The sequence below is a fragment of the Grammomys surdaster genome, unplaced genomic scaffold (genome assembly GCF_004785775.1).
Source record: "Grammomys surdaster isolate TR1022 unplaced genomic scaffold, NIH_TR_1.0 751, whole genome shotgun sequence".
In the NCBI taxonomy this organism is placed as follows: Eukaryota; Metazoa; Chordata; class Mammalia; order Rodentia; family Muridae; genus Grammomys; species Grammomys surdaster.
The window spans coordinates 1,337,718-1,365,700 of NW_021605170.1; the positions used below are offsets into that span (position 1 = coordinate 1,337,718).

The 27,983-nt window shown below is 42.9% G+C and overlaps 2 protein-coding genes and 1 pseudogene across 7 annotated transcripts in view; 1 reads left to right on the top strand and 2 right to left on the bottom strand.

The window, feature by feature from the left end:
- The window catches only part of Rpap2 (RNA polymerase II associated protein 2), a 73,091-nt gene extending 68,185 nt beyond the window's left edge, over window positions 1–4,906 (bottom strand). For 2 of the 5 annotated variants that reach the window (XM_028782337.1, XM_028782335.1), the window contains exons 1-2: window positions 4,347–4,524; window positions 3,653–3,704 (exon numbers count right to left, since the gene is read on the bottom strand). In XM_028782337.1, coding sequence (XP_028638170.1) covers window positions 3,653–3,704; window positions 4,347–4,443 — 149 coding nt within the window. In that variant the 5' untranslated portion in view covers window positions 4,444–4,524. Of the gene's footprint in view, window positions 1–3,652; window positions 3,705–4,346; window positions 4,549–4,686 lie in introns of those variants that run through there. The other 3 variants (XM_028782336.1, XM_028782340.1, XM_028782339.1) reach the window with 3 other exon arrangements.
- Window positions 4,655–27,983, top strand: part of Glmn (glomulin, FKBP associated protein) — a 39,817-nt gene continuing 16,488 nt past the window's right edge. Inside the window, exons 1-8 of one of the 2 annotated variants that reach the window (XM_028782341.1) lie at window positions 4,655–4,707; window positions 5,441–5,506; window positions 6,404–6,529; window positions 15,439–15,555; window positions 16,414–16,522; window positions 17,769–18,006; window positions 19,557–19,659; window positions 21,584–21,771. In XM_028782341.1, coding sequence (XP_028638174.1) covers window positions 5,468–5,506; window positions 6,404–6,529; window positions 15,439–15,555; window positions 16,414–16,522; window positions 17,769–18,006; window positions 19,557–19,659; window positions 21,584–21,771 — 920 coding nt within the window. In that variant the 5' untranslated portion in view covers window positions 4,655–4,707; window positions 5,441–5,467. Of the gene's footprint in view, window positions 4,735–5,440; window positions 5,507–6,403; window positions 6,530–15,438; window positions 15,556–16,413; window positions 16,523–17,768; window positions 18,007–19,556; window positions 19,660–21,583; window positions 21,772–27,983 lie in introns of both variants that reach the window. The other variant, XM_028782342.1, reaches the window with a different exon arrangement.
- Window positions 26,308–26,752, bottom strand: LOC114633762 (annotated as a pseudogene).

Below are 27,983 nucleotides of genomic sequence, written 5' to 3' on the forward strand. Positions count from 1 at the left end.
TTTTTCCATACATAGTAAAAAAAAAAAAAGGCTTTTTTTCCTCTGCCACAGAAGTGAATAGATTGAAGGGTAAAGAGATGATTTCTATTTTTCTTTCACTCAAAAATCTGTCAAGAGTCTAGTTGTGGTAACTCAGCTCAATAGAAAAGTTACGTCTAAAAAGAAAACAGCATTTCTTCACCTTTACTATAAAGTCCTACTAAATAATTATACTGATATGTCACATGCAGTAGAGGAATCCTTGCTGTAGCCACCATGGGGCTGTGTCAGTGCACTGTGGCCCACACACATGGAGCCCTCATCCAGGTAGGTGCACAGCAGGCACAGATACCATGCCCAGGTCCCACTAGAGGCCAGGTCAACCAGAATAGGACAGAAGCACAGAGGGGAGAATCTCTCATAGCTGGAACCTAGAAACACTCATGTGTTCACGTGAAGACAGGAACCTTCATTAACTTTTGAGACTTCAGACTCTAGTTCTTTGTCTAGAGCAATATGTCCCCTCCAACCCCCCATAACTTGGAACTCTGGTAAAGTCTCGCCAAAAATTCTTTTTTGCAGAATACATGAAAATGAATATTTTGCAACCAAACATCTATCTTTATCCCATCATTTCATCAAGATTGTTTTATTGTTATTTAAGATACTGAGGGTAGAACCCAGGGCCTTGTACATGCTGAGCAAGCACTCCACTACTGAGCTATAACCACTAACTTCATAAAGACCACTTTTGTATCAAAGAAATTCAAAAGATATCTTTATGTTAAACACAAAAAGCTTCATGGAAAATTATTTTTCTCGTTTTGTGCCCATCAATAAAAGTGATGCGTCATGTACTAAGATTAACATACAATTTGCTGGGTCCAATTATCAAGCAGAGTGACTGTTCACCCATTCTCCTCCTGACTGACAGATATCTACAGCTCCTTACTATGTTCTCTGTCTCAGTGTTGTTCCTTCTGTCACAAATGATGGCAGTCAATGTTGTTCTGGCAGTTTTATGTTAATGGCCACACACACTAAATTCATTGGAGAAAAGGGAACCTTAAGAATAGGGTATAGACCTAAACAAAGAATTCTCAACTGAGGAAACTCAAATGGCTGAGAAGCACCTAAAGAATTGTTCAATATCCTTAGTCATCAGGGAAATACAAATCAAAACAACCCTGAGATTCCACTTCACACCAGTCAGAATGGTCAAGATCAAAAATTCAGGTGATAGCAGATGCTGGTGAGGATGTGGAGAAAGAGGAACACTCCTCCATTGTTGGGGGGATTGCAAGATGGTGCAACCACTCTGGAAATCAGTCTGGCGGTTCCTCAGAAAATTGGACATAGCATTACCTGAGGACCCAGCTATACCTCTCCTGGGCATATACCCAGAAGATGCTCCAACATATAACAAGGACATATGCTCAACTATGTTCATAGCAGCCTTATTTATAATAGCCAGAAGCTGGAAAGAACCCAGATGTTCTTCAACAGAGGAATGGATACAGAAAATGTGGTATATTTACACAATGGAGTATTACTCAGCTATTAAAAACAATGAATTCGAGAAATTCTTAGGTAAATGGATGGAACTGGAAAATATCATCCTGAGTGAGGTAACCCAATCACAAAAGAACACACATGGTATTCACTCACTCATAAGTGGATATTAGCCCAAAAGCTCGCAATATCCAAGATACAACCACAGACCACATGAAGCTCATGAAGAAGGAAGACCAAAGTGTGGGTGCTTTGGTCCTTCTTAGAAGGAGTAACAAAATACTCATGGGAGCAAATATGGAGACAAAGTGTGAGACAGAAACTGAAGGAGGGGCTGTCCGGAGACTGCTCCACCTGGGTATCCATCCCATGTGCAGTCACCAAAGGCAGATGCTGATATGGAAGTCAGGAAGTGCATGCTGACAGGAGCCTGATACAGCTGTCTCCTTAGATGTCTGCCAGAGCCTGACATATACAGAGGTAGATGCTCACAGCTAACTGTTGATCTAATCAAGGGGTTCCCAATGGAGGAGTGAGAGAAAAGACTGTAGGAGCCGAAAGGGTTTGCCACCCCATGAGGAGAGCAATAATACCAACCAACCAGAGCTCCCAGAGTCTAAACCACCAGCCTGGGACCACATAGGGAGGGGCCCATGGCTCCAGCTGTATATGTAGGGGAGGATGACAGTGTCAGGCATAGGTGGGAGAGGAAGTCCTTGGTCCAGTGAAGGCTAGACGCCCCAGTGTGGGGGAAATCCGTGGGTGGGGAGGTGGGTGTGGGCACATCCTCATAGAAGCAGGAGGAGGAGGGGGGATGGGATAGGGGGTTCCTGGGTGGGGGAAAATGGAGAAAGGGGATTATATCTGAAATGTAAATAAAATATCCAATTAAAAAAAAAAGAACCCCTCCATAAAATCCAGCTGCAGGCAAGCTTATAGGGCACTTTCTTAATTAATGACTGATGGCAAGGGCCCAGCCCATTTGTGGGTAATGTTATTCTAGGGCTCATGCTGTACGCAAGCAGGCTGAGGAAGTCATGTTGAACAAGCCAGTGAGCAGCACTCCTCCATGGCCTCTGCATCAGTTCCTGCCTCAGGGTTCCTGCCCTGTGTGAGTTCCTGACCTGACGTTCTTCAGTGTTGAACAGGGATGTGGAGGTTAAGCTGAATAAACCCTTTCCTCCCCAAATTGTTTTGGTCATGGTGTTTCATTATAGCAATGGTAACCCTAAGACATGGTGTGTGCTGTCTACCTCTACCTCCAGAGTGATGGGATTAAAGGCTTGCACCCCTATACCCAACTAGCTTAAGGGTCACCCATCTCCCTGCCAACCCCTACCTAAATTATTCGTTCCTCCTCATAAAATCAACCATTTTCTTTATATCACTTAGCAAAGTTTCTAATTATGTATTCACCTGTGCTAATTTAACTGATATGTCTCAGTTCTGGTGAGCAAAAATAACTTGTTCAACAACACATCCTAAGGGCCTAACTCAAGTACAGACTATCTTGTATTTGGAAATTATCTTGCAAGAAGAATCGGTGAGTCCTGAAGTGACGAACTACAGGTACTCTGAGTCTCTTCATGTGAGTCTTGCTCTAGCTATCTTTTTGTGACACGAGAGACCATGAGTTTTTGGAAGCTCTAAACAGTAAAGGATGCTTTTGGTTTGTTTGTTTTTAAATACCTACTTAATGTTACAAAGAAGACAAAAGATAAAGAACCTGTGATAAAAAACCTGTTTCAGTGAGCCTGGCACAAACAACAGTAAGAGTGTACCTGAGGTGATAGGAAAGGAATGGTTATATCAGGAACTATGTCCCTACAGATTTCTACAGGAGTTCACAATAGTTTCCAACAGCTTGAGCCTCTGGGTTGGCTTTCCTACAGCTGGAGGACAAAGCAGTCATACGTGAGAGTTGACAGTGCTTCCTTGAGTCTTAAGTATTTTCTCAAGAAAGGTATGCACTACTGCTTTTAAACTGTTTAGGCTGGGAGTACATAGGTCTGTAGATTAGAGAGAGCACTTCGTTAGCCTGTACAATGTCTTAAGTTCAATTCCCAGATCCCAAGACCAGAAAACAGATCAAAACAAAAATTCAGATTGAATCAATATGAGATAAAGGGAAAGTGGAATGCAGTTGTCCACGCGGTTATACCTTTTAGAGGCATCTCTTCGTTTCAGGTCACTGGTCTGTTTAGTACCTACAACTGAAAGGATGACAGTCAAGGGCAAATGCATTTGATATAGCAGAATCTTCTCCAAATATCACACTGTAGGCATCGTTTCCTTTTCTCTCATCTCATTCCCAACTCCGATGTGTTAAAAATAAACAAAACACAATCAAACGGGGGTGGTGGTGGTGGTGTTTAAACAGGTTGCAAATTCCATTGTTTCTGTAAATTACATTTCAAATGTTCATGTCTACAGTCTCTTCGAGGACTGCCCTTTCTCATATACCATATGTGCTTTAATCAAGTGCTTTTAAAAAACCCTCTAAACTGGCTTCCTTTAGACTAAACATTGCTCGCTCTCCCAAATGTTCGCTTGCCTAAAGAGACCTCAGTCTGAGACCTCAGAGAACAGTACCAAAGCAGTTCAAGACAACTGAACACCACCTGCCTTGGCCATTGTTTCCGGAGGGGTGGGTGTACCCAGAACAGCCCACGTAGGGGGAGATCCTAAAACCCCTGCGTAACAGTGTGGCATTCTTCCCCCGAAAGCACTACTAGTGCAGCAGCCTGCGGCGGGAAGCTCTGGGCCTCCTCCACCCGGAGCGCTCTCTCCCCCGGCGCAGCCTCAGAAAGAGCCCCGCGCGTGCGTAGTACAGACCAAGGTCTCAGGGTCCTAACCTGGGAAGGGGCACTTGTTCGTACCGGTAGCGTCTCGGTGGGTGCTGGAAGCCCGGGCACTTGGGCCCAGAGAGTAAGGGATAGCGGAGTTGGCCATGGGAAATGCCGTCAGAAGCAAGAGGCGGGACAGCGCGGCGGCCGCAAGGTTCTTCCTCTACTCGCGTCACCCCCGAACCGGGCTGGGGGCGGGCCCAGGGAGGGCGGGGCGAGCTACGGAGGGGGCTGGCCTAGAGAGGGCGGGGGCGAGCGGTGGAGGGGGCGTGCCCAGCACGGGGCGGGGCGAGCGCCGGAGGGGGCGGGTCCAGTCCCGGGGCGGGTCCAGGAGTGCGGCCTGCACTACCCGAAGTGGAGAAGGAGGAGGGTAAGAGGCTGGCGCGTGGTCCGGCGGGTAGGTAGATGTGCTGGGTCTGGGTGGATCGGGCTCGCCGAACACGACCTGTGCCGCACGCGGCTCGCCTGCTAGGCCCCTGGAGGTGCTGGAGCCTGGACACCCTGCCCTGCAGAAGCAGAGAGAGGGAGAAATGGCCTCCCTTCGGTTCAGCCAGGCGCGGTAGGGTGTGATTTTCCTGTTAGCGCCTGCGGGGCAAGGACCATCACTGCTGGCCTCATTTTCGTGATCCTCGGTGATCTCACTGACGATTGTTTTGTGTGAGGAGAGAGATCCTGTGGAGAATAGGGTGGGCGGCATCGGAATCTTCAACTTCTTTGGGTGACTTAATTGTGTTGGATTCCAGTTTTTGTCAATGGGACATTTAAAAAATTACCTAATGATTAGAATTTTCATTCCAGGTCCACAGTTTGGATTTTTGTTTTCCATGAAGGATTACTTTTTCCTTTTTTAAAAAAGGCTCTTTTTAGTAGTTCTTTCTAGGGCTCTTGTTCTTTTTTTACTCGTCATTCTTTAAAAATTAGGCTCTTTAGGCATTTACAGTAGGGGCTTTAAAAATACTTCATTAGGCTAACACACTTAACGTTCAGTAATAGCAGTTAACCTATAAAACTTTATATTATGTTGTCTAATAATTCAAAAAGAAACAGTTTATGAAACATAATTTACATGGTATCACACAATTAACTGTATTTTTGTATTTCAGCATCAAAACTAGGAAAAGTAATTAGCTATGGCTGTGGAGGAACTTCAGTGCATAATAAAAAGATGTGTAAGTACCTCTCTGAAGACACCATTAAAAATATGGGAAGGGCAGAGAGTATCTTTACTTTCTGATCACTCATATTATTTATCTTACTAATTCCTGCTTTTTTTTTGACTCGTAAATATCAAATAATCAGGAAAGTAGACTGGATGATGGTGGTGGTGGAGGCTTTTAATCCTAGTACTTGGGAGGCAAAGGCAGAGGGGTCTCTGTGATTTTGGGGTTGGCCTGGTTTATGTGGTGATTTCCAGGACAGCCCAGGCTATGGTGAGAGACCCTCACTCACAAAAGGGGAACAAGGGGCTAGAGAGATGATTAAGAGCACTTATTCTTGCAGAGGAAGCAGTATTTAAAAGCATATTAAATCATGTATATGTCTGTTTATGTGTGTGTGGGTGGGAGGGACAGACATAAGTGCGGAGTATGGAAGCCAGAGGTTTAGGACCACCTGGAGCTGGAGTTACCGATGAGCCAAGTGTCCTGGTGCTGGGAGTTGAACTCAGGTCCTCTTGCTCTTACCTCCCAAGCCATTTCTCTAGTCCCACTGAGCCTTTAATGTTAAATCTCTTATTGTTTTCATAAGTTTCTCTGGTGCAGTAGGTTCAAGGTCATTCATTGAGCTGTACTGATTCATGCTTATAACCAGCAGTCAAGCTACGTCAAGAGGATCTGAAATTTCCAGATCAGCCTAAGCTTCATCATGAGAGCCTGTCTCAGAAGCCAAAATGAATAAAGCCGATCAGAAAAATATTTATTAGGATAATTCTAATTGTCATCTGTGTATCATGTGCATTCTCTCTACAGTTTAAGATTTCAGTTTTTTCCTAGAGAAATAAAATCAGGAAGTCATTTATATTAAATTTGTATTTGCATCTGTATGAAGTTTTGGTGGTTTGTTTACAGCAAATCCTAGAAGAGCATGATTTTAAAGAAGAAGATTTTGGCCTCTTTCAGCTAGCAGGCCAAAGATGCATTGAAGATGGGCATATAAACCAGCTGCTAGAGATTATTCAAGATGAGCAGAACAGGGTAAGCCCAGGCTCTGTGTTTATTCTTCAGTCTTTGTTTGGGAAGGGAATAATACATTGTTGTTGTAACTTATTTGGGAAAGGAATAATACATTGTTGTTATTACTCATTTGGGAAGGAAAAAATACATTGTTGTTAACCATTTATCCGTCCTCTTAGTTACTTTTCTACTACTGTGATGAGGGAGCATGACCATGTCTCAGCCTTCCTTAGAGAAGGAACAGTTTATTGGGGCTTACAGGTTCAGGGGATGAGTTCATGGAGATCACACCTGAGAACCATCAACCTAGTAATTATCTGGCTGTTGAGGCTGGGTGTCTCAGCAGTCAGCGAAGTCCGACAATGACTGTCCCCACTGGGGCAGAGCTGGGTGGCTTAGGGGTCTTGTGTGAACCCAGAAACCTAAAACGGCTGTAGAGCTGGTCCTAGGTCACAGTGAAAGCTTAGAAAGTCTGATTTTGATAGTAGGGAAGGAGGCAGCACCAGCACCAGCACTGAGTCGATCTTCCTTCTGCCATGCCCTTCCTTCCCACCCCCCCCCAACCCCCAATGCTGCTACCACATCATCCAAAGCAGTTAGGATGCTGCTGCATCATGTGAGGATCCCAGCTGATGCTAAGATCAACTATAGCATACTTTTTATGGCTCCCAATACAACCGGTTTTGTGGGGTTTTGTTTTTGAGGCAGAGTCTTTAGCCCATGCTGTCCTGGAGTTCTTAAACCCACTATGTGTTTTTCGTTGTTTGTTTGTGTGTGTGGCAGTGGGGGGGAGGGAGAGGGAGAGGCATATTTGTGTGAGGGTATATGCAGGTGCATGTTGAGACCAGGGGTCCACATTGATTGTCTTCCTCAGTCACTTCCCATCTTTTGAAACAAGGTCCCTCACTGAACCTGGAGCTAATACATTCATCTAGGCTGGGTGCCAACAAACTCCAGGGACCTGCCTGTCTCTGTGTTTTCTAAGTTTTCTTAATTTTTCCCAGTTGCATTACCAAAGGATAACTTTTGACAATACTGTTGCTATCAGTATTAAAATTAATTACTAATACTTAAGTTTATGCCAGACACTTTTTGGTATGTTACCTTATTTAGCCTCTCCAGTGTCTCATAAGCTAGGCACTGCTATTAAATTCATTTTGTAATCCCTGCAACTCTAAGCAACTTGAGAGGCTGAGGTGGGAGGACTACAGATTCAAGACCACCTGGGCAATATGATGGGACTCTTTTTTCAAAAGAAACAAAAAAAACCAAATCAATTACTTTATAAAGAAGAGACCATCACTGAAAGACACATCAGCTTTTATATGACATCCAGAATTCAAACTTTTCGAGGTCGTGACTACTATCTTGGACCTGAGATAAGATGTCCGGTGTCCCAGGCAGGCCTGAAAGTTACTATGCAGTTGAGGACCTTGGACTTCTTAGTCTCCTACTTCTACCTGGAATTATAGATGTGTGCCACTACATCGGATTTATATGGTGTTGGGGACAGAGCCCAGAGCTTTGTGCATGCTAGGCAAGCATCTACCGGCTGCTCTGTGCCCCTAGGCTTACAGGAAAGCTGAGGTAGAGTGGAAGAGAAGATGGTAGTGGGGGCCAAGGCAAACAGGATGACTCTTGGTTTTGTTTGTTTTTCTATGTGTTTTTGTTGTTTGCATCTGTAACACAGGATGTGATCTCCTCAACAAAAACAACCTTACTTAAAGAGAAAGCTTGCAAAAGGAAGGCAAAGGAGTTGACTTTGAGAAATTTTGTTTTATAAGACAGCAGGTGCCGGGCAGTGGTGGCCCATGCCTTTAATCCCAGCCCTTGGGAGGCAGAGGCATGCGGATTTCTGAGTTCGATGCCAGCCTGGTCTATGGAGTGAGTTCCGGGACAGCCAGGGCTATACAGAGAAACCCTGTCTTGGAAACAAACAAACAAACAAACAAACAAAAGGCAGCAGTCGATGGGAAAGTAAGGTTTTGATTTATATATAGAAATAGAAGACTACTATTTGGCTCTGGATCTTTGCATCCCTCTGAGTGAGCTGCTGGGTGGAGCCTCTCAGAGGACAGCCATGCTAGACTTCTGCAAGCATAACAGAGTATCATTAATAGTGTCAGGGATTGGTGCTTGTCCATGGAATAGATCTCAAGTTGGTCCAGTTATTGGTTGGCCATTCCCCCAGTCTTTGCATTTCTTGTAGACAGGATAAATTTGGGGTTGAAAGTTTCATGGGTGGGTTAGTGTCCCTATCACTGCCCTGGGGTTCCTGCCTGTCTACAGGAGGTAGCCTCTTCAGGTTCCATATCTCCACTGCTATGAGTCTCAGCTAAGGTTACCCCCCTTGATTTTTGAGTGTTTGCCCAATCCTAGGTCTCTGTCACATCCTCTAGATGCCCCCAACTCAGTTGCAGATTTCCATTCATTTTCATGGCTATCCAGCCCTCTCCCCTGATCCAGAACCCCCCTCCCCCTTCTCCTCCTTATCCCTTCTCCCACCCAGTTTTCTCCCTCTGCCAACTATGACTATTTTATTCCCTCTTCTGAATGAGATTCAAATATCCTTGCTTGGGCCTTCCTTCCTTGTTTAGCTTCTTTGGGTCTGTGGAGTGTAGCATGGGAATCCTGTGTTTTATAGCTAATATCTACTTATGCGTGAGTACATACCATACATGAGCTTGGGGATTCTTATGGAAGAGTTGGAAGAATTTTGGGTCCTGAAGAAGATAGGAACTCCACAGGAAGACCAACAATGTCAACTATCCTGGACCCTTGGGAGGTCCCAGAGACTGAACAGCCAACCAAAGAGCATATACAGGCTGAACCTAGGCTTTTCCATACAGATGTAGCAGATGTGCAGCTTGGCCTTCATGTGGATATATGAGTCTTGAACAACTATCCCATCTGTGGCATATGTTCTTCTAGCTATGCTGCCTTGTCTGGCCTCAATGGGAGAGGATGTACCTAGCCCCACAGGGACTTGATGTGCCAGGATGGGGGGGTGGGATATCTAGGGAGCCTCCACTCTTTCAGAGGACAAGGGGAAAGGGGGAGGGGAGGAAGGATTGTTGGAGGGGGTAACCAAGAGGAGGGGCAGTGAGTGGGATGTAAAGTGGATAAAGAGAAAATGAGAAAAAAACTGACCAACCCAAGGAAAGTACCTCTACTATTAAATTCTGTGTGCACTCACACATACACACCCACCCCCTCAGAGAGAGAGAGAGAGAGAGAGAGAGAGAGAGAGAGAGAGAGAGAGAGAGAGAGAGAGGGAAATAGGAGACTCAAATGTAAATTTGTATGTGCTCTTCAAAGTTAGGTAATTAAAGCATTAAGGATAGGAAAGATTTTGAGTTCTCAAAAAGAGGCAGAGAAGAGGCCTGGGATGTCATCTTGTAAAGTTTTGTGAGTATGATGTGCATATGTGTAGTGCCATGACCGGTTTCTCGTGGGTTCTGGGGATTGAAATTTGTATCCTCAGTCTTATGAGCATTGTGCCCACTGAGCCATCTCCCCAGCTCTCTTGGCCCATCCTGAGGAACTGAGGAGCAAGTTGCTGAGAATACAAGTGTCAAGATGCGCCACGGAGCACGGCATCAGTGAGGCAGAAGAGCAGGGAGCATAATAACACTCAGGTGTTCTGTGGCTGAGTGGCTTATTTTTAGTATGTTTCTAAACGGCTAACAGGATAAATTTAAAGATAGTAAGGCTTAGGCCTAATATCTGGAAATCACTTTTGTACTGGATAATCTGATAACTACAAGATTCAGATTTCAACACAATATTTAACACTGATCACAACTTGATTTTCCTTCCAGGTGATGTTTTCAGGACTGATGCCGATTTACTATTGATCCGTCCACATTAATATTTTTAAAGGCCGTAGGAAGACTAACTTGTCTTAAGACCTTGTAATGTAGACTTTTATACTTGAACACTGTTTGTATTCTGGCGAGGATCACTGTCCTGTGCATTGTAGAATGTGCAGCAGCAGTGCCTTCCTACACCAACCAAAGGTCTCTAGACCTTGCCAAGTATCCCCTGGGAACTTGAAAGCAAGACTGCTCCAGTGGAGAGTGTGGGGAAGCTTAGGCTTGGAGCTGGAGAGATGTGAACTCTGGCTTTGCCACAGTTTTATGTAAGGTGTGTGTGGGAGGGGCAGCACCCCATGCTGCTGGGGTGCTGGAGGGGTGTAACAGTATTACCCTGTTTGTTGTGTGTTGAGGGGTAACAGTATTATCCTGTTTGCTGCTGGGAAGTGGGGGTAACAGTATTACCCTATGTGGGGGAGCGTGCGTGTGTGTTTGTGGGGTAGATAATAGCATTATCTTGTACCAAAAATGTACATATACTAAGTAAACAAATAGTTAAACAGTTGTTTAAATATTTAGATAAACATTTTCAGAGGATCACTTATAGAAAGAAGTAGAGCTGTACAGAGAGGAACTTCTAGTTAGAAGGTACAGCACCAGGAGTTAGGACTACTGTTTTGTATTTTTTGTTTTTTTAAGCTTAAGGACAATTGTATCAGAGTTTAAGAGAAAACCAGTCTGTCCTAGGCAAGCTGTAATCTCAGCAGCTGTTCAGGGAGAGCAGAAAGGAAACAAAAGCCTGTGCTTAAGTTAAGCTGGTGAAGAGGCTGGCCTCATGGTAGCAGGCAGCTCTATGGCAAGAAGTGTGGTTTTAGAGAAAGAGCAAGGCAGCCTATAGCCCACAGGAAGAGTACCTGGTCTGGCCCGCAGCAGAAAGAGACAGAAGAAAAGAGGAAAGATGCTGATGTGCGTGGAGAACTGTGCTGGGGCCAGGGATCCTGGAAATGGAAAGTATAGGATGTCACCGAAGAAATAATTAACCTGCCAAATTTTAAAAAGTGAATTTAGTCTTCTTTAGCAAGTTATGGTGAGAAAATAATTTAGTAAATTTTCAAAAACTTGCCGGGCGGTGGTGGCGCACGCCTTTAATACCAGCACTTGGGAGGCAGAGGCAGGCGGATTTCTGAGTTCGATGCCAGCCTGGTCTACAGAGTGAGTTCCAGGACAGCCAGGGCTACACAGAGAAACCCTGTCCCGAAAAAATAAAAAATAAAAAATAAAGTATTTAAAAAATATATTCAAGAATTCATGTTATAAATTAGTGACTAAGTTTTTGAAAAAGTATTTTGTTTTTGTTCTTTGAGACAGGGTTTCTCTGTATAGCCCTGGCTGTCCTGGAACTCACTCTGTAGACCAGGCTGGCCTCGAACTCAGAAATCCGCCTGCCTCTGCCTCCCAAGTGCTGGGATCAAAAGGCGTGCGCCACCACTGCCCAGCTAAAATACTTTTTTAATGATTTGTTTATCTTCATTTTATGTGCATTGGTGTTTTGCCTGAATGTATGTTTGTGTGAGGTTATTGGATCCCCTGGAACTGGAGTTACAGACAATTGTAAGCTGCCATGTGGGTGCTAGGTATTGAACCCAGGACCTCTGGAATAGCCAGTGCTCTTAACTGCAGAGCCGTCTCTCCAGTCCTGAATTTGTGACTCTTAAAATTCAAACTATGCCAAAAATACAGGAAAATGGAACATCAGATCTTTGGAAGCAGGATAATTTGCTGTACTTAAAAGTTGATAGATAACATTGTACTGTATATACCTACTTTGTTTGTTACCTTGGTCACTAGACCTGTTACTTTGTAACAGGTCCTGTGCTTGCTGCTGGCACTAGATACAGTAACAACAAATAAGCCCCTGCCCAGAAGAACTCCTGTAGTAACGTTTTTTTGTTTGTTGGCTTACTTGTTTGAGACAGGGTCTCTGTATGTAGTCTTAGCTGTCCTGGAGCTCCTATATAGACCAGGCTGGTTTCAAACTCAAAGAAATCCTCCTGCCTTTGCCCTCTAATTGCTGGACTTAAATATATGAACCACCATGCCTGGCTTACAACATGACATCCTAGTAAAAATATATACGCGAAAAGAGGTATACAAAATGGAAGTAAAAATATAGAGAGAGGAAAGTAGGTCATGGTGAAGGAGATGGACTATGTATAGAGGTTTGAACAAAGAGGAGATGTTGTCTGTGGGACTCTGAGAGAGAGGTGCTGGACAGAAGCCACCACAGCACTAAAGGAATATTCAAGGAAAGCTCTGGAGAAGATACATGCTTAGCAAGTGTGAGGACCATGACCTGCGTTCAGTTCCCGGAACCCATGTAAAGGTGGAAGGAAAGAACAGATTTCACAGGATTGTCCTCTGCCCTGTACTCAACACACATACACACACATACACACACGCACCCATATACTCACATGTACACTCATACATACACATACACACATAGTAAAATGAATATTTTTAGAAAGACAGTTGAATTAGATAAAAGCATGATTTTGTTCATTAAAATTTGTATTTCATCTTTAACATTCTGAGTATTGGTTTCATTGAATAAAAAGAGAAAGGTGAATTTTTAAAACAGATGTGACTATAAATCTCTAAAATGACCTTTAATTCATTTTATGCCTAAATAGTGAACCTACCCTTCCCCCAAATCAGTGTATTTGGGTATATCTAAAATAAAAGAGTCTAGGCAGACATGACGGTGTGTCCCTTTGTCTCAGTTACTATGGTAACTGAGGGAGAGACCACTTGAACCTAAAGACTAGCCTGGTAAGATCCTAAGACGTCTCAAAACAACAGGAACAATCAAAGCAAACATTTGTCAGAATGCAGCTGACAGATATTTGCATTTGTATGCTTAACATTTATGCTACAACTTGATAGAGCCCCCAGAGTATCCAGTTGACTTGTGAGCAAAGCTGACACTATCTCTGCTTTGGTCTTCACATCTTAGTAAAGCTCTGGAATCTCTAAGGATTGCTGAGCCTCATGTGCCTTAAAGATCTTTTGTAGCCTATCTACTCTTGACTGATTTGTTTCTTCAAAACGCTTTAACTTAGCCCTGGAAATCCTCTCTTGCCTTTCCTAGCTACAAATGACTTTTCTCTTATTGGCTTCATATTCTGCCTCTATTGTGGGAGTTTCACACCATGCACTGATTAACATCACTTCCCAGTCCTTCCATGTTTGCCACCCCCGCCCCCACTCCCTGCTTGTAACCTTCCCTAAAAGAAGTAAAAGATAAATAAAAACAAGAAAAAAGGAAAGGGGGAAAAGTCTACTTGTATTAGCTATATATTCACTGGAACATGGCCTCTCTCTCAGCGTTCTGCTTCTTAACTAGGATTGAGTCCTTTCCCTCCCACATCTCTGCCTGAAGCCATCGGTTGTGGAGAGCTGCACTTCAACATCCCCATTGTTTTAAGAGTTCTAGCTTCCTGTCTAGGCTGGTTTTTTGGTTTTTTTTGTTTTTTTTTTTTTTTTGTAGGAGGGTAGAGGGGGTGGGTAGGGGTTGTCAGAGGATCCTTCCATGTTCCTCCCTCTCAACTGTATCTGCAGTCATTGATACCATAGCAAAAATAGCCTCCTTGCTCTTCCCAGTCAGTGGAGTGTAGATCATGGGCCTTCACAGACCACAAACATGGTTCTCTGTTGTAGTAGGATCCTGAATCAGGGAAGGCCCTTGGAGGCAGCATGACCCATAGACATCAGCATGGCCTCAAGTGGCAGTGCCAACCATGGACCTCCACATGGCCTTTGGTGGTTACTCGAACTGTTGCCACCAACACAGACAGACCCAAGTGTGGCCCTCAGCAGGAAGAAGGACCCATATATCACCATGGAACCAGGTGGCAGTACAGGAGACTCATATCAATATGGACCCCCCAAAACAGCACAGACTCTGAACATAAATATGGCTTCAGCCTACAACTCAGGCCATGGACCTCCACGTGGCCTTTGGTGGTAAATTGGATCATAGACATCAGCACATACCCTTGCTGCAGTAGGGCCTGGATTTACCATAACCTCAGGTGACAGCCCAGGCTACTCAGATCAGTATGGCTCCTGGTGGCAGCATGGCCCAGGGACATCCATGTGGCCCCAGGTGGCTGCACTGATCATGGTCCACCATGGACCTTGGCATGGATTTTTGGGATCATTGTGGTAACTCAGACCACAGATTTCAACACAGGGCCTGGCTGCTGCAGGACCACAGACCCAGACATGATCCTTAGTAGCAAGGACCTAGACATCACTGTGACTTCAGGTGGCAGTATAGGTCACTCAACATCAGTGTGCTGCACTCCAGTCCACCCCCACTACCCCCACTCTCCCCAGGCCTGGCTGCCTCTGCCACTGAGCACCTGCCCAAGAATTTCATAGAATGATTTTTTTTTTCCGCTGATGTGTTAGTACCTAGAGTATTAGTACATGTATGGTATGTATTAACGACTTGAAAGAAATCAAGCCAGGGAGTTAGGATATATTGTTAATAATTTTGAAAATCTGGTTTTTAATGTGAATGTAAATCATTAATTTTAAAGGTAACTTTTATGTGGAAAGCATTTGAAATTGTTTGAAAAGAGAAGAAAATTGGTGGGTAGTAGTGGCCCACAGGTTTAAACCCAACACTTGGTGAGGCAGAGGCAGGCAGATCTCTGCCTTTGAAGCCAGCCTGGTCTACAGAGTGAGTTGCAGGACAGTAAACGCTGTCTCGAAGAAAAAAAAGAAAGAAAAAGAATAAAATTGTGTGTAGGAGAGAATGAAAAAGAAGTCACATTCCTCCTTTCATATCTTGTCAAAAATAACAGAAGTGTTTAGGTCCTAGATCTCGTTGCTGAGTGGAAAGTCAAGACCATTTTGCCTCCTTCAGTGAAAACATCGAAAGTGTTTGAACATGGTGACGGCTGCTGGCCATGAGCATGTCAGAGGTGAAGTGAGAGTCTCACCTGCCTCGTCCTTGCTGCGGGAGAGACACCATGTCCCTTCAGGTCAGGAAAGCACCCTGAGTTCTCTAGATGACACTGTTTGCTTTCTTCTTCCTGCTTGCAGACCATCATTAAGTCTATGGGGTGGAATCTTGTCGGTCCTGTTGTTCGATGCCTCCTGAGGGGCAGGGAAGAGGATAAAAGAGAAGAGTGTTTTCTGATATTTGATTTGTTGGTGAAGGTGAGTCAGTAAGGCTTGCTCTGCCCGTCATGCACACAGAAGCACCACAGTTCCCTTCCACGTTTAATTCTTGTTCTTCAGTAAGGAAATTTTAGTCCAGGGAATTATTCCTAGATAGTGCCCAGCTGTACTTGACTGGATGAGTGGGTAGCTCCATCTGAGCACATCAGCATTTCTAGATACAAGAGTTATCCATTCTGAGGCCCCCGATTCAGTTTCCAGTAGGAAAACTATAATGTAATTTAACAAGTATTCTCATTATATAGGGGAAGTCATGTTTAGAATGCCATGCTGACCCTTTTTTTGCATTAGAACCAGAATCTAATACCAGATATGAAAGTTGAAAAGAGCCTGTAAAGGGGGTGGGAGTTAGTGGGAAGTGTATGGGGGATCAACAATAACAATGTTTGTTTGAAAATGCCATAATAAAATCTAATATAGGAAACTAGAGACTGCAGGGACATACACAAATGAGTACTCGAATGAGAACGCTTCTTCCACGTAACAGGTGTTTGTTATGAGGACTTTTATAGAGGGAGCCAGTGGTTGGGGATGTCACTCTGGTGGAGGTGCTAAGAAAGTTAAGCAGATGGAAGCCTTAGGATATGGCTGTTGGGATGCACCATAGAGTGTTGAGAAAGCACAAGAGACCAGTGGTGCAGGGTCAGGGCCCTGCATGGAGCGTCTACAGTCTGCAGTGCAAAGGCCTGAGCTCTGAAGGGCCTTTAACAACTGAATAGGGCATTTTACAGTAAGCAAATATAACTGTATTTTCTCGTATGTCTTCTTTAAAATAGTAATCATGTGGCTTTAAATGCAACTTGTATTAAACAGGTTCAATTGTGAATATTTTTATAGTTGTGTAATCCAAAGGAATTGTTGTTGGGTTTGCTTGAACTCATTGAAGAGCCCTCCGGAAAACAGATATCCCAAATTATTCTTCTTTTACTGCAGCCATTACAAACAGGTAATGAGCATTTTGATATCCAAGTATTTCTTGTTTTATTTGCATAAATACCTTGATGTTTACCCCTAAATATGAACAGTCACTGCATGCTCAGCTCTTAGGCTGTCTCAGCAGGAAGAACGGCCGGTTAGCAAATACCGTGTTGTATGTCATACTGATGGTGTGTGTGTGGCTCTTTGGTTAGCTAGAGGCCAGAAGTGAACATCAGTTCCTCTAGAGTCAGAGACAGGTGTAAGCTGCCACATGGGTGCTGGGAACTCAGTTTGGGTCCTCAAGGAGAGCAGCCAGTGCTCTTCCTCGTAGCCACTGAGCCGTTGCTCTGGCCCCTTAGCTTCTTCTCTGCAGCTCTAGACTCTCTAAGCAGATTTAGTGTCTGAGCTGTGGTACCTGCAGCATGCAGTCTAGCAGCTGTGGTAGTCCTGGAGTTTGGTTGAGAAGGATATGAGACAAGGTAGTGCTCAGTCTTTGAATTGGGAGGCTGGTGTTAAAAGGTTCAAGCAGAGTGAAGTGAGGCATGACGAGAGTGTCACCGTTCAGTATTGGCAGTAATGGCTCTCAGCAGCTAAGACAGACACTTGCCATGAAAGAAGCTCTTTACTGTTTGTGTGTATGTAGCACTTATATATGCTTCAGAATACGATAGAGGGACCTAGACACACTTAAATATTCAAAGTCTTCTAAGGACACAAAAAGCTCTTTGATACTCTTCTACATTTATACAGTGCTTTGCAATTTTCCATTCATATTTTTTTACTTATAATCAAAAATAAGGGAAAGATGTAACCAGTTATAAAAATACTGTATTCGTTGGTTTTCTTATTGCTGGGCCTAAGTGCCTGACAACTGGCAATTTAAAAAAAGAACTGTTGATCTGGTTAGGGTCCATAGTCCATCATGGTAGAAGTATCTGGTCACATCACAATGACAGTCGCAGTAGTGAGGTCGGGCTCTACCACCTCAGAGCCTGCCTCTAGTGACCACTTCCTTCAGCAAGACTCCACCTGCTAAGGATCCAGTACCTTGTCCTGTGTGGAGGGTGCTCACGGGGTGACACAGGTAACTGCTCACGCATGAGCATGGGTAACCACTTCCGAGGTGAGCACAGGTAACGGCTCATGTGTGAGCACAGTAACGGCTCATGTGTGAGCACAGTAACGGCTCATGTGTGAGCACAGGTAACGGCTCATGTGTGAGCACAGTAACGGCTCATGTGTGAGCACAGGTAACCACTTGGTCTCTGTTGCAGTTATTCAGAAACTTCCTAACAACAAGGCATACTCCGTTGGATTAGCATTGTCTACACTTTGGAGTCAGCTGTCTCTTCTTCCCGTCCCACATTCAGAAGAACAAATTCGGGCAGATGACTATGGCCTTTGTCAGTGTTGCAAGGCCTTGATAGAGTTCACGAAACCTTTTGTGGAAGAAGTAATTAGTGATAAAGAAAACAAAGAAAATGCAAAACTAAAAGATGAATTACTGAAATTGTAAGTATATTTTGGAGACCATCTCACAGTGGAGTGACTAGTGAATAGCTCAGTTACCCTATGTTTCTTATTTGTACATACAAACCTAGTTTCATATTTTGAATTTTAGACAGATAGACATTGGGCTGATACACTGTGGTTGTTTTCTGAGGCACTGACAGTACAAAACCAAGTCCTTCACTTAATTCACTTTCATCCGTCACAGCAAGCAAACACTGTAAGTGGGCGGGACCTACACTCAATTCAAGGAACTTATTCTGTCTCTGGAAAATTGTATTTGAAAACAGTAGATGGACCACTAGACAGCTGAACATCCACCATAACTGCAAATTCAGCAAAGTGCTCACCCATTCTCTCTCACACCGTGCATGGGTTGTAACTAAACATCCACCACTGTTCAATATGGCTGCCAAGCCCTTAGCATATGGATGGTCCAAACTAAGATGTGCTATCAGTATGAAACAGCCTCCAGATTTGAAAACTTTAAAAGGAAGACCATAGCTGGATATGGTGGCGCTCCCCTGTCATTCCACCCCTCAGGGGGTGTGGCAGGAGGATTATAAGCTAGAGCCTGGATTATAGAGTAAATTGTCCCAAAAAACCAAACCAACACAAAACCTCCAAAACAAAGAACACACGCATACCATAAAGAGAAAGAAAAGAGTAAAGTTCCTGAATAATCTTTGTATGATTGTGACCTATCAAAATATTTCAGCTATATTGGGATAATTGAGGTCAATTACTGATTTCTCTGTTAACAACTTTTCTCGTGTGACTACTAAGAAATCTTAAATTCTAAATTATATATGGAATTTGTGTTAAATTTCTCCTGGACAGTATTGATTTTTTTTTTTTTAATTTGGGAGACTAATGCTACTGTTTCTTTTCTATTTTGCTGGGTTAAGGCATTTAAAGTTGTTTTTAAAAACGAAAAAATTGTTTAAAAAAACATTTTAAAGAACCAGAAAAGACTTAGTTATAGAATAAAGTTAGATTTTTAAAAAAATACAACTCTATGAAAAAAATTCCTATATTGTTCTGAATTTTCCTTGGGCCAGTGATGCGACCTCCTGGACTAGCACTGGTCCTCAGGAGACATTCAGCATCAGTTATAACAGTGTAGAAATTAAGTTGAATCTGAGTTATGGAGTCCAGCAAGGCATTCTTGTGTTTTCCCATCACTGTCACGAGTGAGAAAGGATTCATCGTCTTTACAGACTCTGAACTATCGGGGCTTGCCTGAGGCCACTTGTGTGACTAGTGAAATACCAGGTGATTTGTAATAAAAGTGTATTTATTGGTTTGCAGTTCTAGGCTGAGGCTCAGGTATGCTTCAGAACAGGTATGTTTTCAGAACAGCTTTTTCTTTCCCATGATGGGGAGCCTCCCTTTCAAGGGTCCCACTTGTCAATACAGTCACAGCGGCAGATTTCAGCCAGAGTTTCGGGAATGAAAAACCCATGCAGCCTCATGAAAAGCCAGATAGGAAGAGCTAGATGTGTCACGCCTTGGAGTGTTGACTGCAGAGTTGCCTGTTTCTTATGTTGTAGCTGTTTGAAAAGCTTGAAATGCCCTTTGCTGACAGCACAATTCCTCGAACAGTCTGAAGAAGTTGGAAATGACCCTTTTCGGTGTTTTGCATCTGAAATAATAGTAAGTACTATTATTAGCCAATCTAACCTACTACATAATACTTGTAATTTTAAATTTATCCTGCTGTATTGTGATATATGACCAGTTAAACTGATAGTTTATTAATAGGGCAGTATGTAGTTTTTTAGAACACAGATAAATAACAGTATGGAAATTAAATAGCAATAATATTATCCAAAGCCTTCCAAACGTTTCTATTTATATGCTAATAAACAAGAAAATGTATACATGCATATAAGGTCTTGAAAATGTGTATTTTTTCTCTTAATTCTCTAATACAAATCGTTGGTATTAATTTAATATTTTTTTTTAGAGAGAGTATGTGAATGAGTGTTGTGTGTATGTGTTTATGTGTATTTGGCCTGAGTGTCTGTGTACCACATGCAAGTAGTACCTTTGGAAACCAGAAGAGAACATCAGATCTTATTTATTAGCCAACATGTGGGTGCTGGGAACTGAACTTGGATCCTCTAGAAGAGCAGCCAGCCCCCATCTTAAGCGTTTTAAAGTGCAGCATTAAGTGCATTTCCACTACCGTGCAATGTCAATGTGTGATGTCACCAGTGCTGCCATCTCAAGAACATGTCTTTCCACCTGAATTCTGTACTTGCTAAGCATCCCCTCCCACCCCCCACCCCCCACCCCCGCACTGCCTGGCTAAGCACTTCCCCCAGCCCCACCCTCCCCTGCCCATCCTGTCAGTGCCTGGCAGCTGTCACGCTGTATCGGAAAGCACTTATAGTTTTCATGATGAAATGGTTTCTCTCTTTTTCTTTATTGTGATATTTTGGAGACAAGGTCTTTCTATATGGTTCTGGCTATCCTGGAACTCTCTTTACAGTCCAGGCTGGCCTTGAACTCAGAGATCCACTTGCATCTATCTCCCAAAATGGTGTGCCCAGCTTTGTGTTTTAAAGTTACTCACTTTATTTGTGTGCACTGGCCAAGGAGGCTAGAAGCAGGTATTGGATCCCTTGGAACTGGAGTTGTAGATGGTTGTGAGCTGCCATGAGGGTGCTGGGAACCAAACCTGGGTCTTTTGTAAGAGCAGCAAGTACTCGTAACTGCTAAGTCATTTCTCCAGCCCCTGAAATGATCTGCTTTAGCTTACTCTAAAGCCGTCCCTCCAGCAATCAGGTAATTTGGCTATCAACAAAATTGATGTATATAATATGTACCTTCAACTATGATTTTGAGTGAGATCATGTAAATAAATAAATAAATAAATAAATAAATAAATAAAGCAAAGCAAAGCAAAGCAAAAACTTTGCCTGAATAGGTAAGGCTCATCCAGGGTAATCTTTTGAATAACTCAAAATCAATTGATTCAAGACCTGCATTACAGCAGCAGACTCCTCACTGGCTTTAGTCAGTGTTCTGTTGCTGTGAGGAGACACTGTGACCATGGCAACTCTTCGGAAAGAGAGCACTGAATGGGGACTTGCTTACAGTTTCAGAACTTTGGTTCACTATTTCCATGGTGGAAGCATGGCAGCACGCAGGCAGACATGGTGCTGGAGAAACAGCTGAGAGTTTTCCATCCAGACCCACAGGCAGCAGGAAGAGAGAGTCTGGGCCTGGTTTGGGCTTTTGAAATCTCAGAGCCCCCCCCCCCAACTGACATACCTCCTCCAGTGAGACCACACCTACTTTAACAAGGTCATACCTCCTGTTCCTTCTCAAGTAGTGCCTCTCGTTGATGATCAAGCAGTCAAGTGTGATCCCATGGGCCCTTCTTACTCAGAGCACTGCACTCACCTTTGCCATTTAAGAGGATCTAACAAGGGAGTGACGTTCACAGCAAGTACCTCAAATTGTGTATAACTTCAAAGAGAAGGGGTGTGGACAGTGTGGCTGTGGGGTAAATGAGTGGTAAATAGTTCATATGCCAACAGCTTCCTTTTTTTAAAAACCCATTTCACAGGGATTTTTATCAAAAATTGGACACCCTGTCCCCAAAGTTATTCTTAATCATGGAAGGAAAAAAAGGACTTGGGATTACCTTGAATTTGAAGAAGAAGACGACAAACAACTGGCAGACTCTGTGGCTTCTCTGACGTATCTAGTGTTTGTTCAGGGCATTGGTGTTGACCAGCTTCCCATGGTGTTAAGGTAAGAGTCAATCGCAAACTCTTTATTTATTTAATATCCAGTACATGTATATTAATATACTAGTACACTGAAAGATGACAGATTTGAGATGCCTAGGATTTTTGGGAATCTCTATCAGTGTAAGAAAAGACATCAGTTCTGTGTGGCTTCAGGTGGTGGTGTGAAAAGGCACGGAGTAGGACAGCATCGTAGAGACCAGATGAGATCCAGGTGTATTGAATATCAGGCTTGTAAAGGAAACAGCATAGTGTAACACTGAGTGTGATGGAAAGTGGTTGAGATAGAGAGAATCTGCCCCCATGGAGCTACAAGAGGAAGAAAGAAGAGCATTGATGAGCCCCACAGGCACAGAGTATGACATTCTGCACGACACATTTAGCATTAAGGTCTGTGATCTACACAGTCAACAGAGCTGAGACATGGGCCTGACACTTACAGAGATGGGGTCCCATACTTCCTAGCTTGTTCACTGATGCTATAGGGAGATCCTGAGAGATCTCGTTGGCAAACTTTTCAGCTGATGTAAGTAGAAGCCCAGAATTACTAAACCTCTAAGCTTTAAAAGCTTACCCTCTGCTGATTAAAGGGACAACCACCCTGAGAATCACTGTGGGCACAGGAGCAAGACATCAAGACAAAATGATTTTGACTTGAACCCAGATCAGGAGACATAAGGTTTACTTAATAGGGAGTACAGGCTTCACTGCAGAGGGCAGCGGAGGAGACTTCTAGCTGGGAACTGCATCTTTACCTCGGAGGAGTGAAACTGGCTCTGAGTGAATAGTGCCTCAGCTGCTGCTTGGGTAGTTGCCAGGGCCACATGCACACCTCTGGTATGAAAGAGCATCTCAAACGTGGTTCTTAGTGTCAGCTGCAGGAAAGAATGGAAGGGATTGCCAGGTTGCTGGGCCAACCCACTGACAGGCATGTAGGCCAGCATCGGTGATGGCAGCATGCCTGCCTGCAGGACTCAGTGCAGTGGACACAGCACACTGAGCAGACTTTTCAAGGGACTAGGTCTGAGGAAAATGGTCAGCAGGACTGGAAGGCGGTCTTTCTTGTTTGATCATGTGATTCTGTCTTCACTGCCATCCTGCTTCTGCTTCTGCTCTTCCTGTCTTTCTCTCCCTCCCCTTCATGCTCTTGCCTTTTTACCACTTTGTTTCGCTTTACTAGCTTTGTAATTCCGATTTATCCCATACACATCCTGGCTTTTTTCTATCCTTATTGTGAGTATAGTTGTTGTTTTCATTTTTTTCTTTTGTAATTAAATGTTTGTGGGTTTTTGTTGTTGTTACTGTGGCCTACCCCCCATTGCCATGGCTCTCGAGGACCTGGGAGAATGGAGCTAATTAACAAGGTGACTAAAGTCTCACACAAAGGCCAACTTCAGTCAGCTCCAGACACATGGGTAAAGGTCACATGGGTAAAGTTGGCGTTAGTTTAAGCTGTACACAATCATAAGGACGAGTCACATGTGGCAGAGAAAGAACCGTTTAATAACACCAGCAAGCAGTAATGAGTAATCTGAAGTAAACTCACTCCCATCCCGTCCTCTTGGGAGGAACATGAAAATACATTCCAAGAACAATTCCATGTTTGGAGAAACTGAGGTCACAACTCTTGTCTTGTTTTCTTTGGGTATTCTCACAAGAACTCAGATTTTCCCACAACTCCATTCCTGGACCATGTTCTAACACTTCATGTACTAGTGGGAACTGAGACTTGGGAGAAATCTGGCTTATTATGAAGACCCACAGAACTTACCTCTCTTCAGTAGACAGTTCCAAACATAATGAAGTGATTGGAATGCCAGACAATTTAAACCTGGTTTTTAGAGGATTTCTAAAGTCTATAGAAGAAAGGTACATCCAAGCAAGGAGGCACTTAGAATGGGCATTCAAGAAACTATCCATATGAAAATTTAGCTAAAATGTCAAATGTACAGGAAAAAAAATATAGAAAGCTCTAAGGATGGAGTATCAAGCTACTTCAAAGGCAGACTCATCAGAAATTCATCAAACTCCCAGCAAAAGGGAACAGACAAGATTATGTAATGATACATTTCTAGCTGAAAATAAATAGCTTCCAAAACTATTGCCATATCCAGCAAGACTTAGGTAGAAAAACAGGCCTTCCAAGATCAGCACAAGGCTGTTGAGCCCACACTAAAGAAGGTACATCAGCAATCCTGCACACAGAGAAGAAGATGAACCACAGCAGCATTGGTAAGAGTAAGTTACAGGAAAAACAGATGACCAATGAGAGTTACCAAACCTCCAAAACAAGGTGAATAAGTTAAGAAGTTAATCAGGAAAACAACAGGAATTAGCCATGTTCTCTCACTGATAACCCTCAATGTGAACTCTTGTAACTGTCTAATGGGATTATCAGATCAGCTGGTGGGGTTAAAATGATACCCAACTAGCTTCTATCATTTTAAAACATTTTAAATTGCATATATGTGTGTGTATGTTCATGTGAGTGCAGATGCCCAGTGAGGCTAGCGTTATTAGATCCCCCTAGAGGTGCTTGTGTGCCATCCAGTTTGGGTCCTGAGAACTCAACTCAGGTCCTCTACAAAAGCAGTATATTCTCTTAACAGCTGAGTCATCTTTTCAGTCCCAAACTATCTTTTATCTTTAAGAAACCCACTCAGCATGTGGAGGCTTTGAGTTCAAGGCTTCAAGGCCAGCCACAGTGAGTTCTAGCCTAGCCAGGGCTACATACACAGAGCTACCCTGTGATACCCTGTCTCAAAGAAATATAGACAGACAAATGGGGCATGGGGAGAAGAATCCTACATAGACCTGAAGTATGGGAAGTACTGTAAGCAAAGATAAGTCCAGATTCAACATGGGATAGATTTCAGCCTCCAGTCTCAACAGTAGATCAGTCACTCAGAGAAAATAACTAGGAGAGGAACTTAGTGACACTACATCATAAGATCAAAGCTTCTTAACAGATGTCTACAGAGTATTTCACTCAACACCTTCAGAATATACAACATTCTTATCAGCTGTGAAACTTTCTCTGAAAAGAATTCCTCCCATTCTAAGCCATTACATATGTCTAAACAAAATTTTTAAAAAGAATGTCTTATCAGGTCAAAATGTGATAAAATTAGAAATCAATAGCAGAATAAACTATAGAAAATAGGCAAACACCTGGAGATTGATAACATAACCCACTTTTGGCCAATCAGTGTGTCATTGAGGAAATTGGGGTATTTTAAAATTTCTTTAGACTCAACTAAAAAAGAAATCTCCTGCTGTAAACTTCAGAATATAACAAAGGCAGTTCTGAGAGGGAATTTGTAGCTATGAGGGCCTAAATTAAAAATAATATGGGGCTAGAAAGCTAGCTTAGTGTCAAAAGTGCTGGCAGCTCTTTCAGAGAACCAATGGTTATGATCCCGGCACCTATGTAAGGTCACTCTCAACTGCTTTTAAGTCCAGCTTCTGGGGATCTTATGACCTCTTCTGGTCTCATTGGGTACCCACACACATGTGTACATACATACACATAAATCTTTTTTAATGTGTGTAGGGAATCTCAGGTAAATAACTCGATGTATTTGAAGGTCTTAGCAAAACAGAACTAGCCCAAAAAAATTAAATAGAAGGAAGAAAAGATCAGTGTAGAGGGCTATAGAGATGGCTCAGAGGGTTAAGAGCACTGTCTGCTCTTTCAATAGGTCCTGAGTTCAATTCCCAACAACCACATGGTGGTTCACAGCCATCTATAATGAGATCTGGTGCCCTCTTCTGGCCTGCAGGCGCATATGCAGGCAGAAAGCTGTATGCTGTATACATAATAAATAATTTTTTTTTTTTTTTAAAAGATCAGTGTGGAAAAAAATGACATGGTGTCTAAAAGAGCAATACAAAAGGTCAAAGAAACAGAGTCAGTTCTTTTTTTGGGGGGAGGTAAATTGTAATTTTTTTTAATTGGAAAACAAATATACAACTTGGAATGGATTTGAGGCAAGTTGGGCCATAAGCAGATTTTCTTTAAGTGGCTAAACAAAGTTTAAAAAGCAAGTAACACCAAAAGAAAATGTTTCTGGTACAGTACCAGCAGTACCAAAAATAGTGTCCAAGTACCTGGATAAAACACCCGTTTTGCAGTAGTGCAACTTTTAAGTACATATTGTTGACTGTCCACAGTCCACGCAGAGTTACAACTCCACACTTCAACAACAACATGCTGACAGTTCCTAAAAGCTACTTTAAAAAGGCCTAACCCAGATGTTCCCTCATTTGACCAACTCCATCTAAGTTTAGATGTGCAGAAGGGCTTAGGTAGATCCAGAGTAAGCCACGTGCAACATGGTACTTGATCAAGTTTCTAAAATCAGGTTTAAGGACAATGACAGTAAGATAAGGGAAGAAGACATGGAGGAATGAAGTCCTAATTAATAAACATGCATATTTTTTTACAGTAGGGGGAAACCTTTTACAGATAAGTTGCAAACAAAGAAAAGGCAAATAAACAATTTTGTACAAGAAATTTAACACATTCTGTACAGTGTCTTCACTTCGCTGCTGTCATCATTTGTGCAAGCTCAGGTAGTTTACCTGACCGTCCCCATCAGTGTCTGCTTCCCTGATCATTTCATCAGCCTCTTCATCTGTTAACTTCTCTCCGAGGTTTGTCATCACGTGACGAAGCTCTGCTGCACTAATATAGCCATTGCCATCCTTATCAAACACACGGAATGCTTCTCTAATTTCTTCTTCACTGTCTATGTCTTTCATTTTTCTTGCCATCATTGTCAGAAATTCAGGGAAGTCAACTGTGCCATTACCATCCGCATCTACTTCAAGTCCTGCAGCTCTGCCTCTGTGGGATTCTGCCCCAGAGCCCTCATCACTGTCCCCAGCTCCTTTGTTGTTATTGTCCCATCCCTGTCCTTGTCAAATAGTGAGAAAGCTTCTTTGAACTCTGCAATCTGCTCTTCAGTCAGTTGGTCAGCCATGCTACAAGGGCTACGTGTTTCCAAGGCGCGACCAGAGAACCATTCAACTCGCTCCCCTCGGACCTGAGTCAGTTCTTTTATAAGTCAAATAAGTTGACATTTATCCAAGCTAACAATGAGAAGATGATGGAATTTTGTTAGATACAAAGTGGTAATGTAACCACTAAAATCCAGAGAATTACTATGAATTACTTTGAAAACTTAACTTCTAGTAAATTGGAAAAGCTAGTAGTCAGTACATTTCTAGACATCTATGACCTATCACAATTGAACTGAGATGATACTAAGAACATAAACATCAGTAATGAAACATCTCCCAACAGAGAAAAGCCCAGGACTGTACAGACCCACTCCTGAATTCTACCAGATGCTTAAACAACTAACACTTATCATCCTTAAGCTCCCCCTAAGTACAAAGGGAAGGAATGCTTCTAACTTCATCCTTCTAAGATAATATGGTACCCAAGCCAGGTAAGAATACAATAGAAATAACTGGCTGGGTGTGGTGGTACATACTTATAATCTCAGAATTCGGGAATTTGGGTGGCTGAGGCATGAGGAAGATGAATTATAAGCAGCCTAGGCTGCAAAGTGAATTCTAGGAAGTCTGAGCTAAATATCAAAATTATAATTAAAACAAAACAAAACAAACCCAAACAAAAACCCCCAGACAAGCAAGAGATGAGCATAAAGATGGCCGAGTTGGTAAAGCACTTGTCAGGAAGGCCTGACCAACTCAGAATGGCTCCCAGGCCTCCAAGTGGAAGACAAGTGTCTCCCAAAAGTCCTTTGGCTTCTCCATAAGCGCCATCATATCCAGTGCCCATGTGCAGGCATGCACACAAATGATACACTATTAAAACCCCCAAAAGACAACAATAAGCAACAAAAGAAAACAACCCAATCTCCTTGCTTAGCTTAGCTGTAGAAATACTCAACAAAATGCTTCTAAGGCAAATTCTTCAGTATAATAAAATCATATAGCACAAGCAGTATGGTCTCAGTTCAGATATAAAAAGTGGTTCAGCATGCATCAGTAAACCTAACACAGAGCATACATATATTGACTCAAGGACAAATACCATGTGGTTGTTTCATGTGATTGTTAGATGCAGGAAATCTTTGACAAAATTCAGTATTCCTATATGATAAAAGCCCCAAAGAAACTTAAATAGAAGACTCATACATTTCTGATACAGGCTGTATGTGGAAGGCCTAGAACCAGCATACT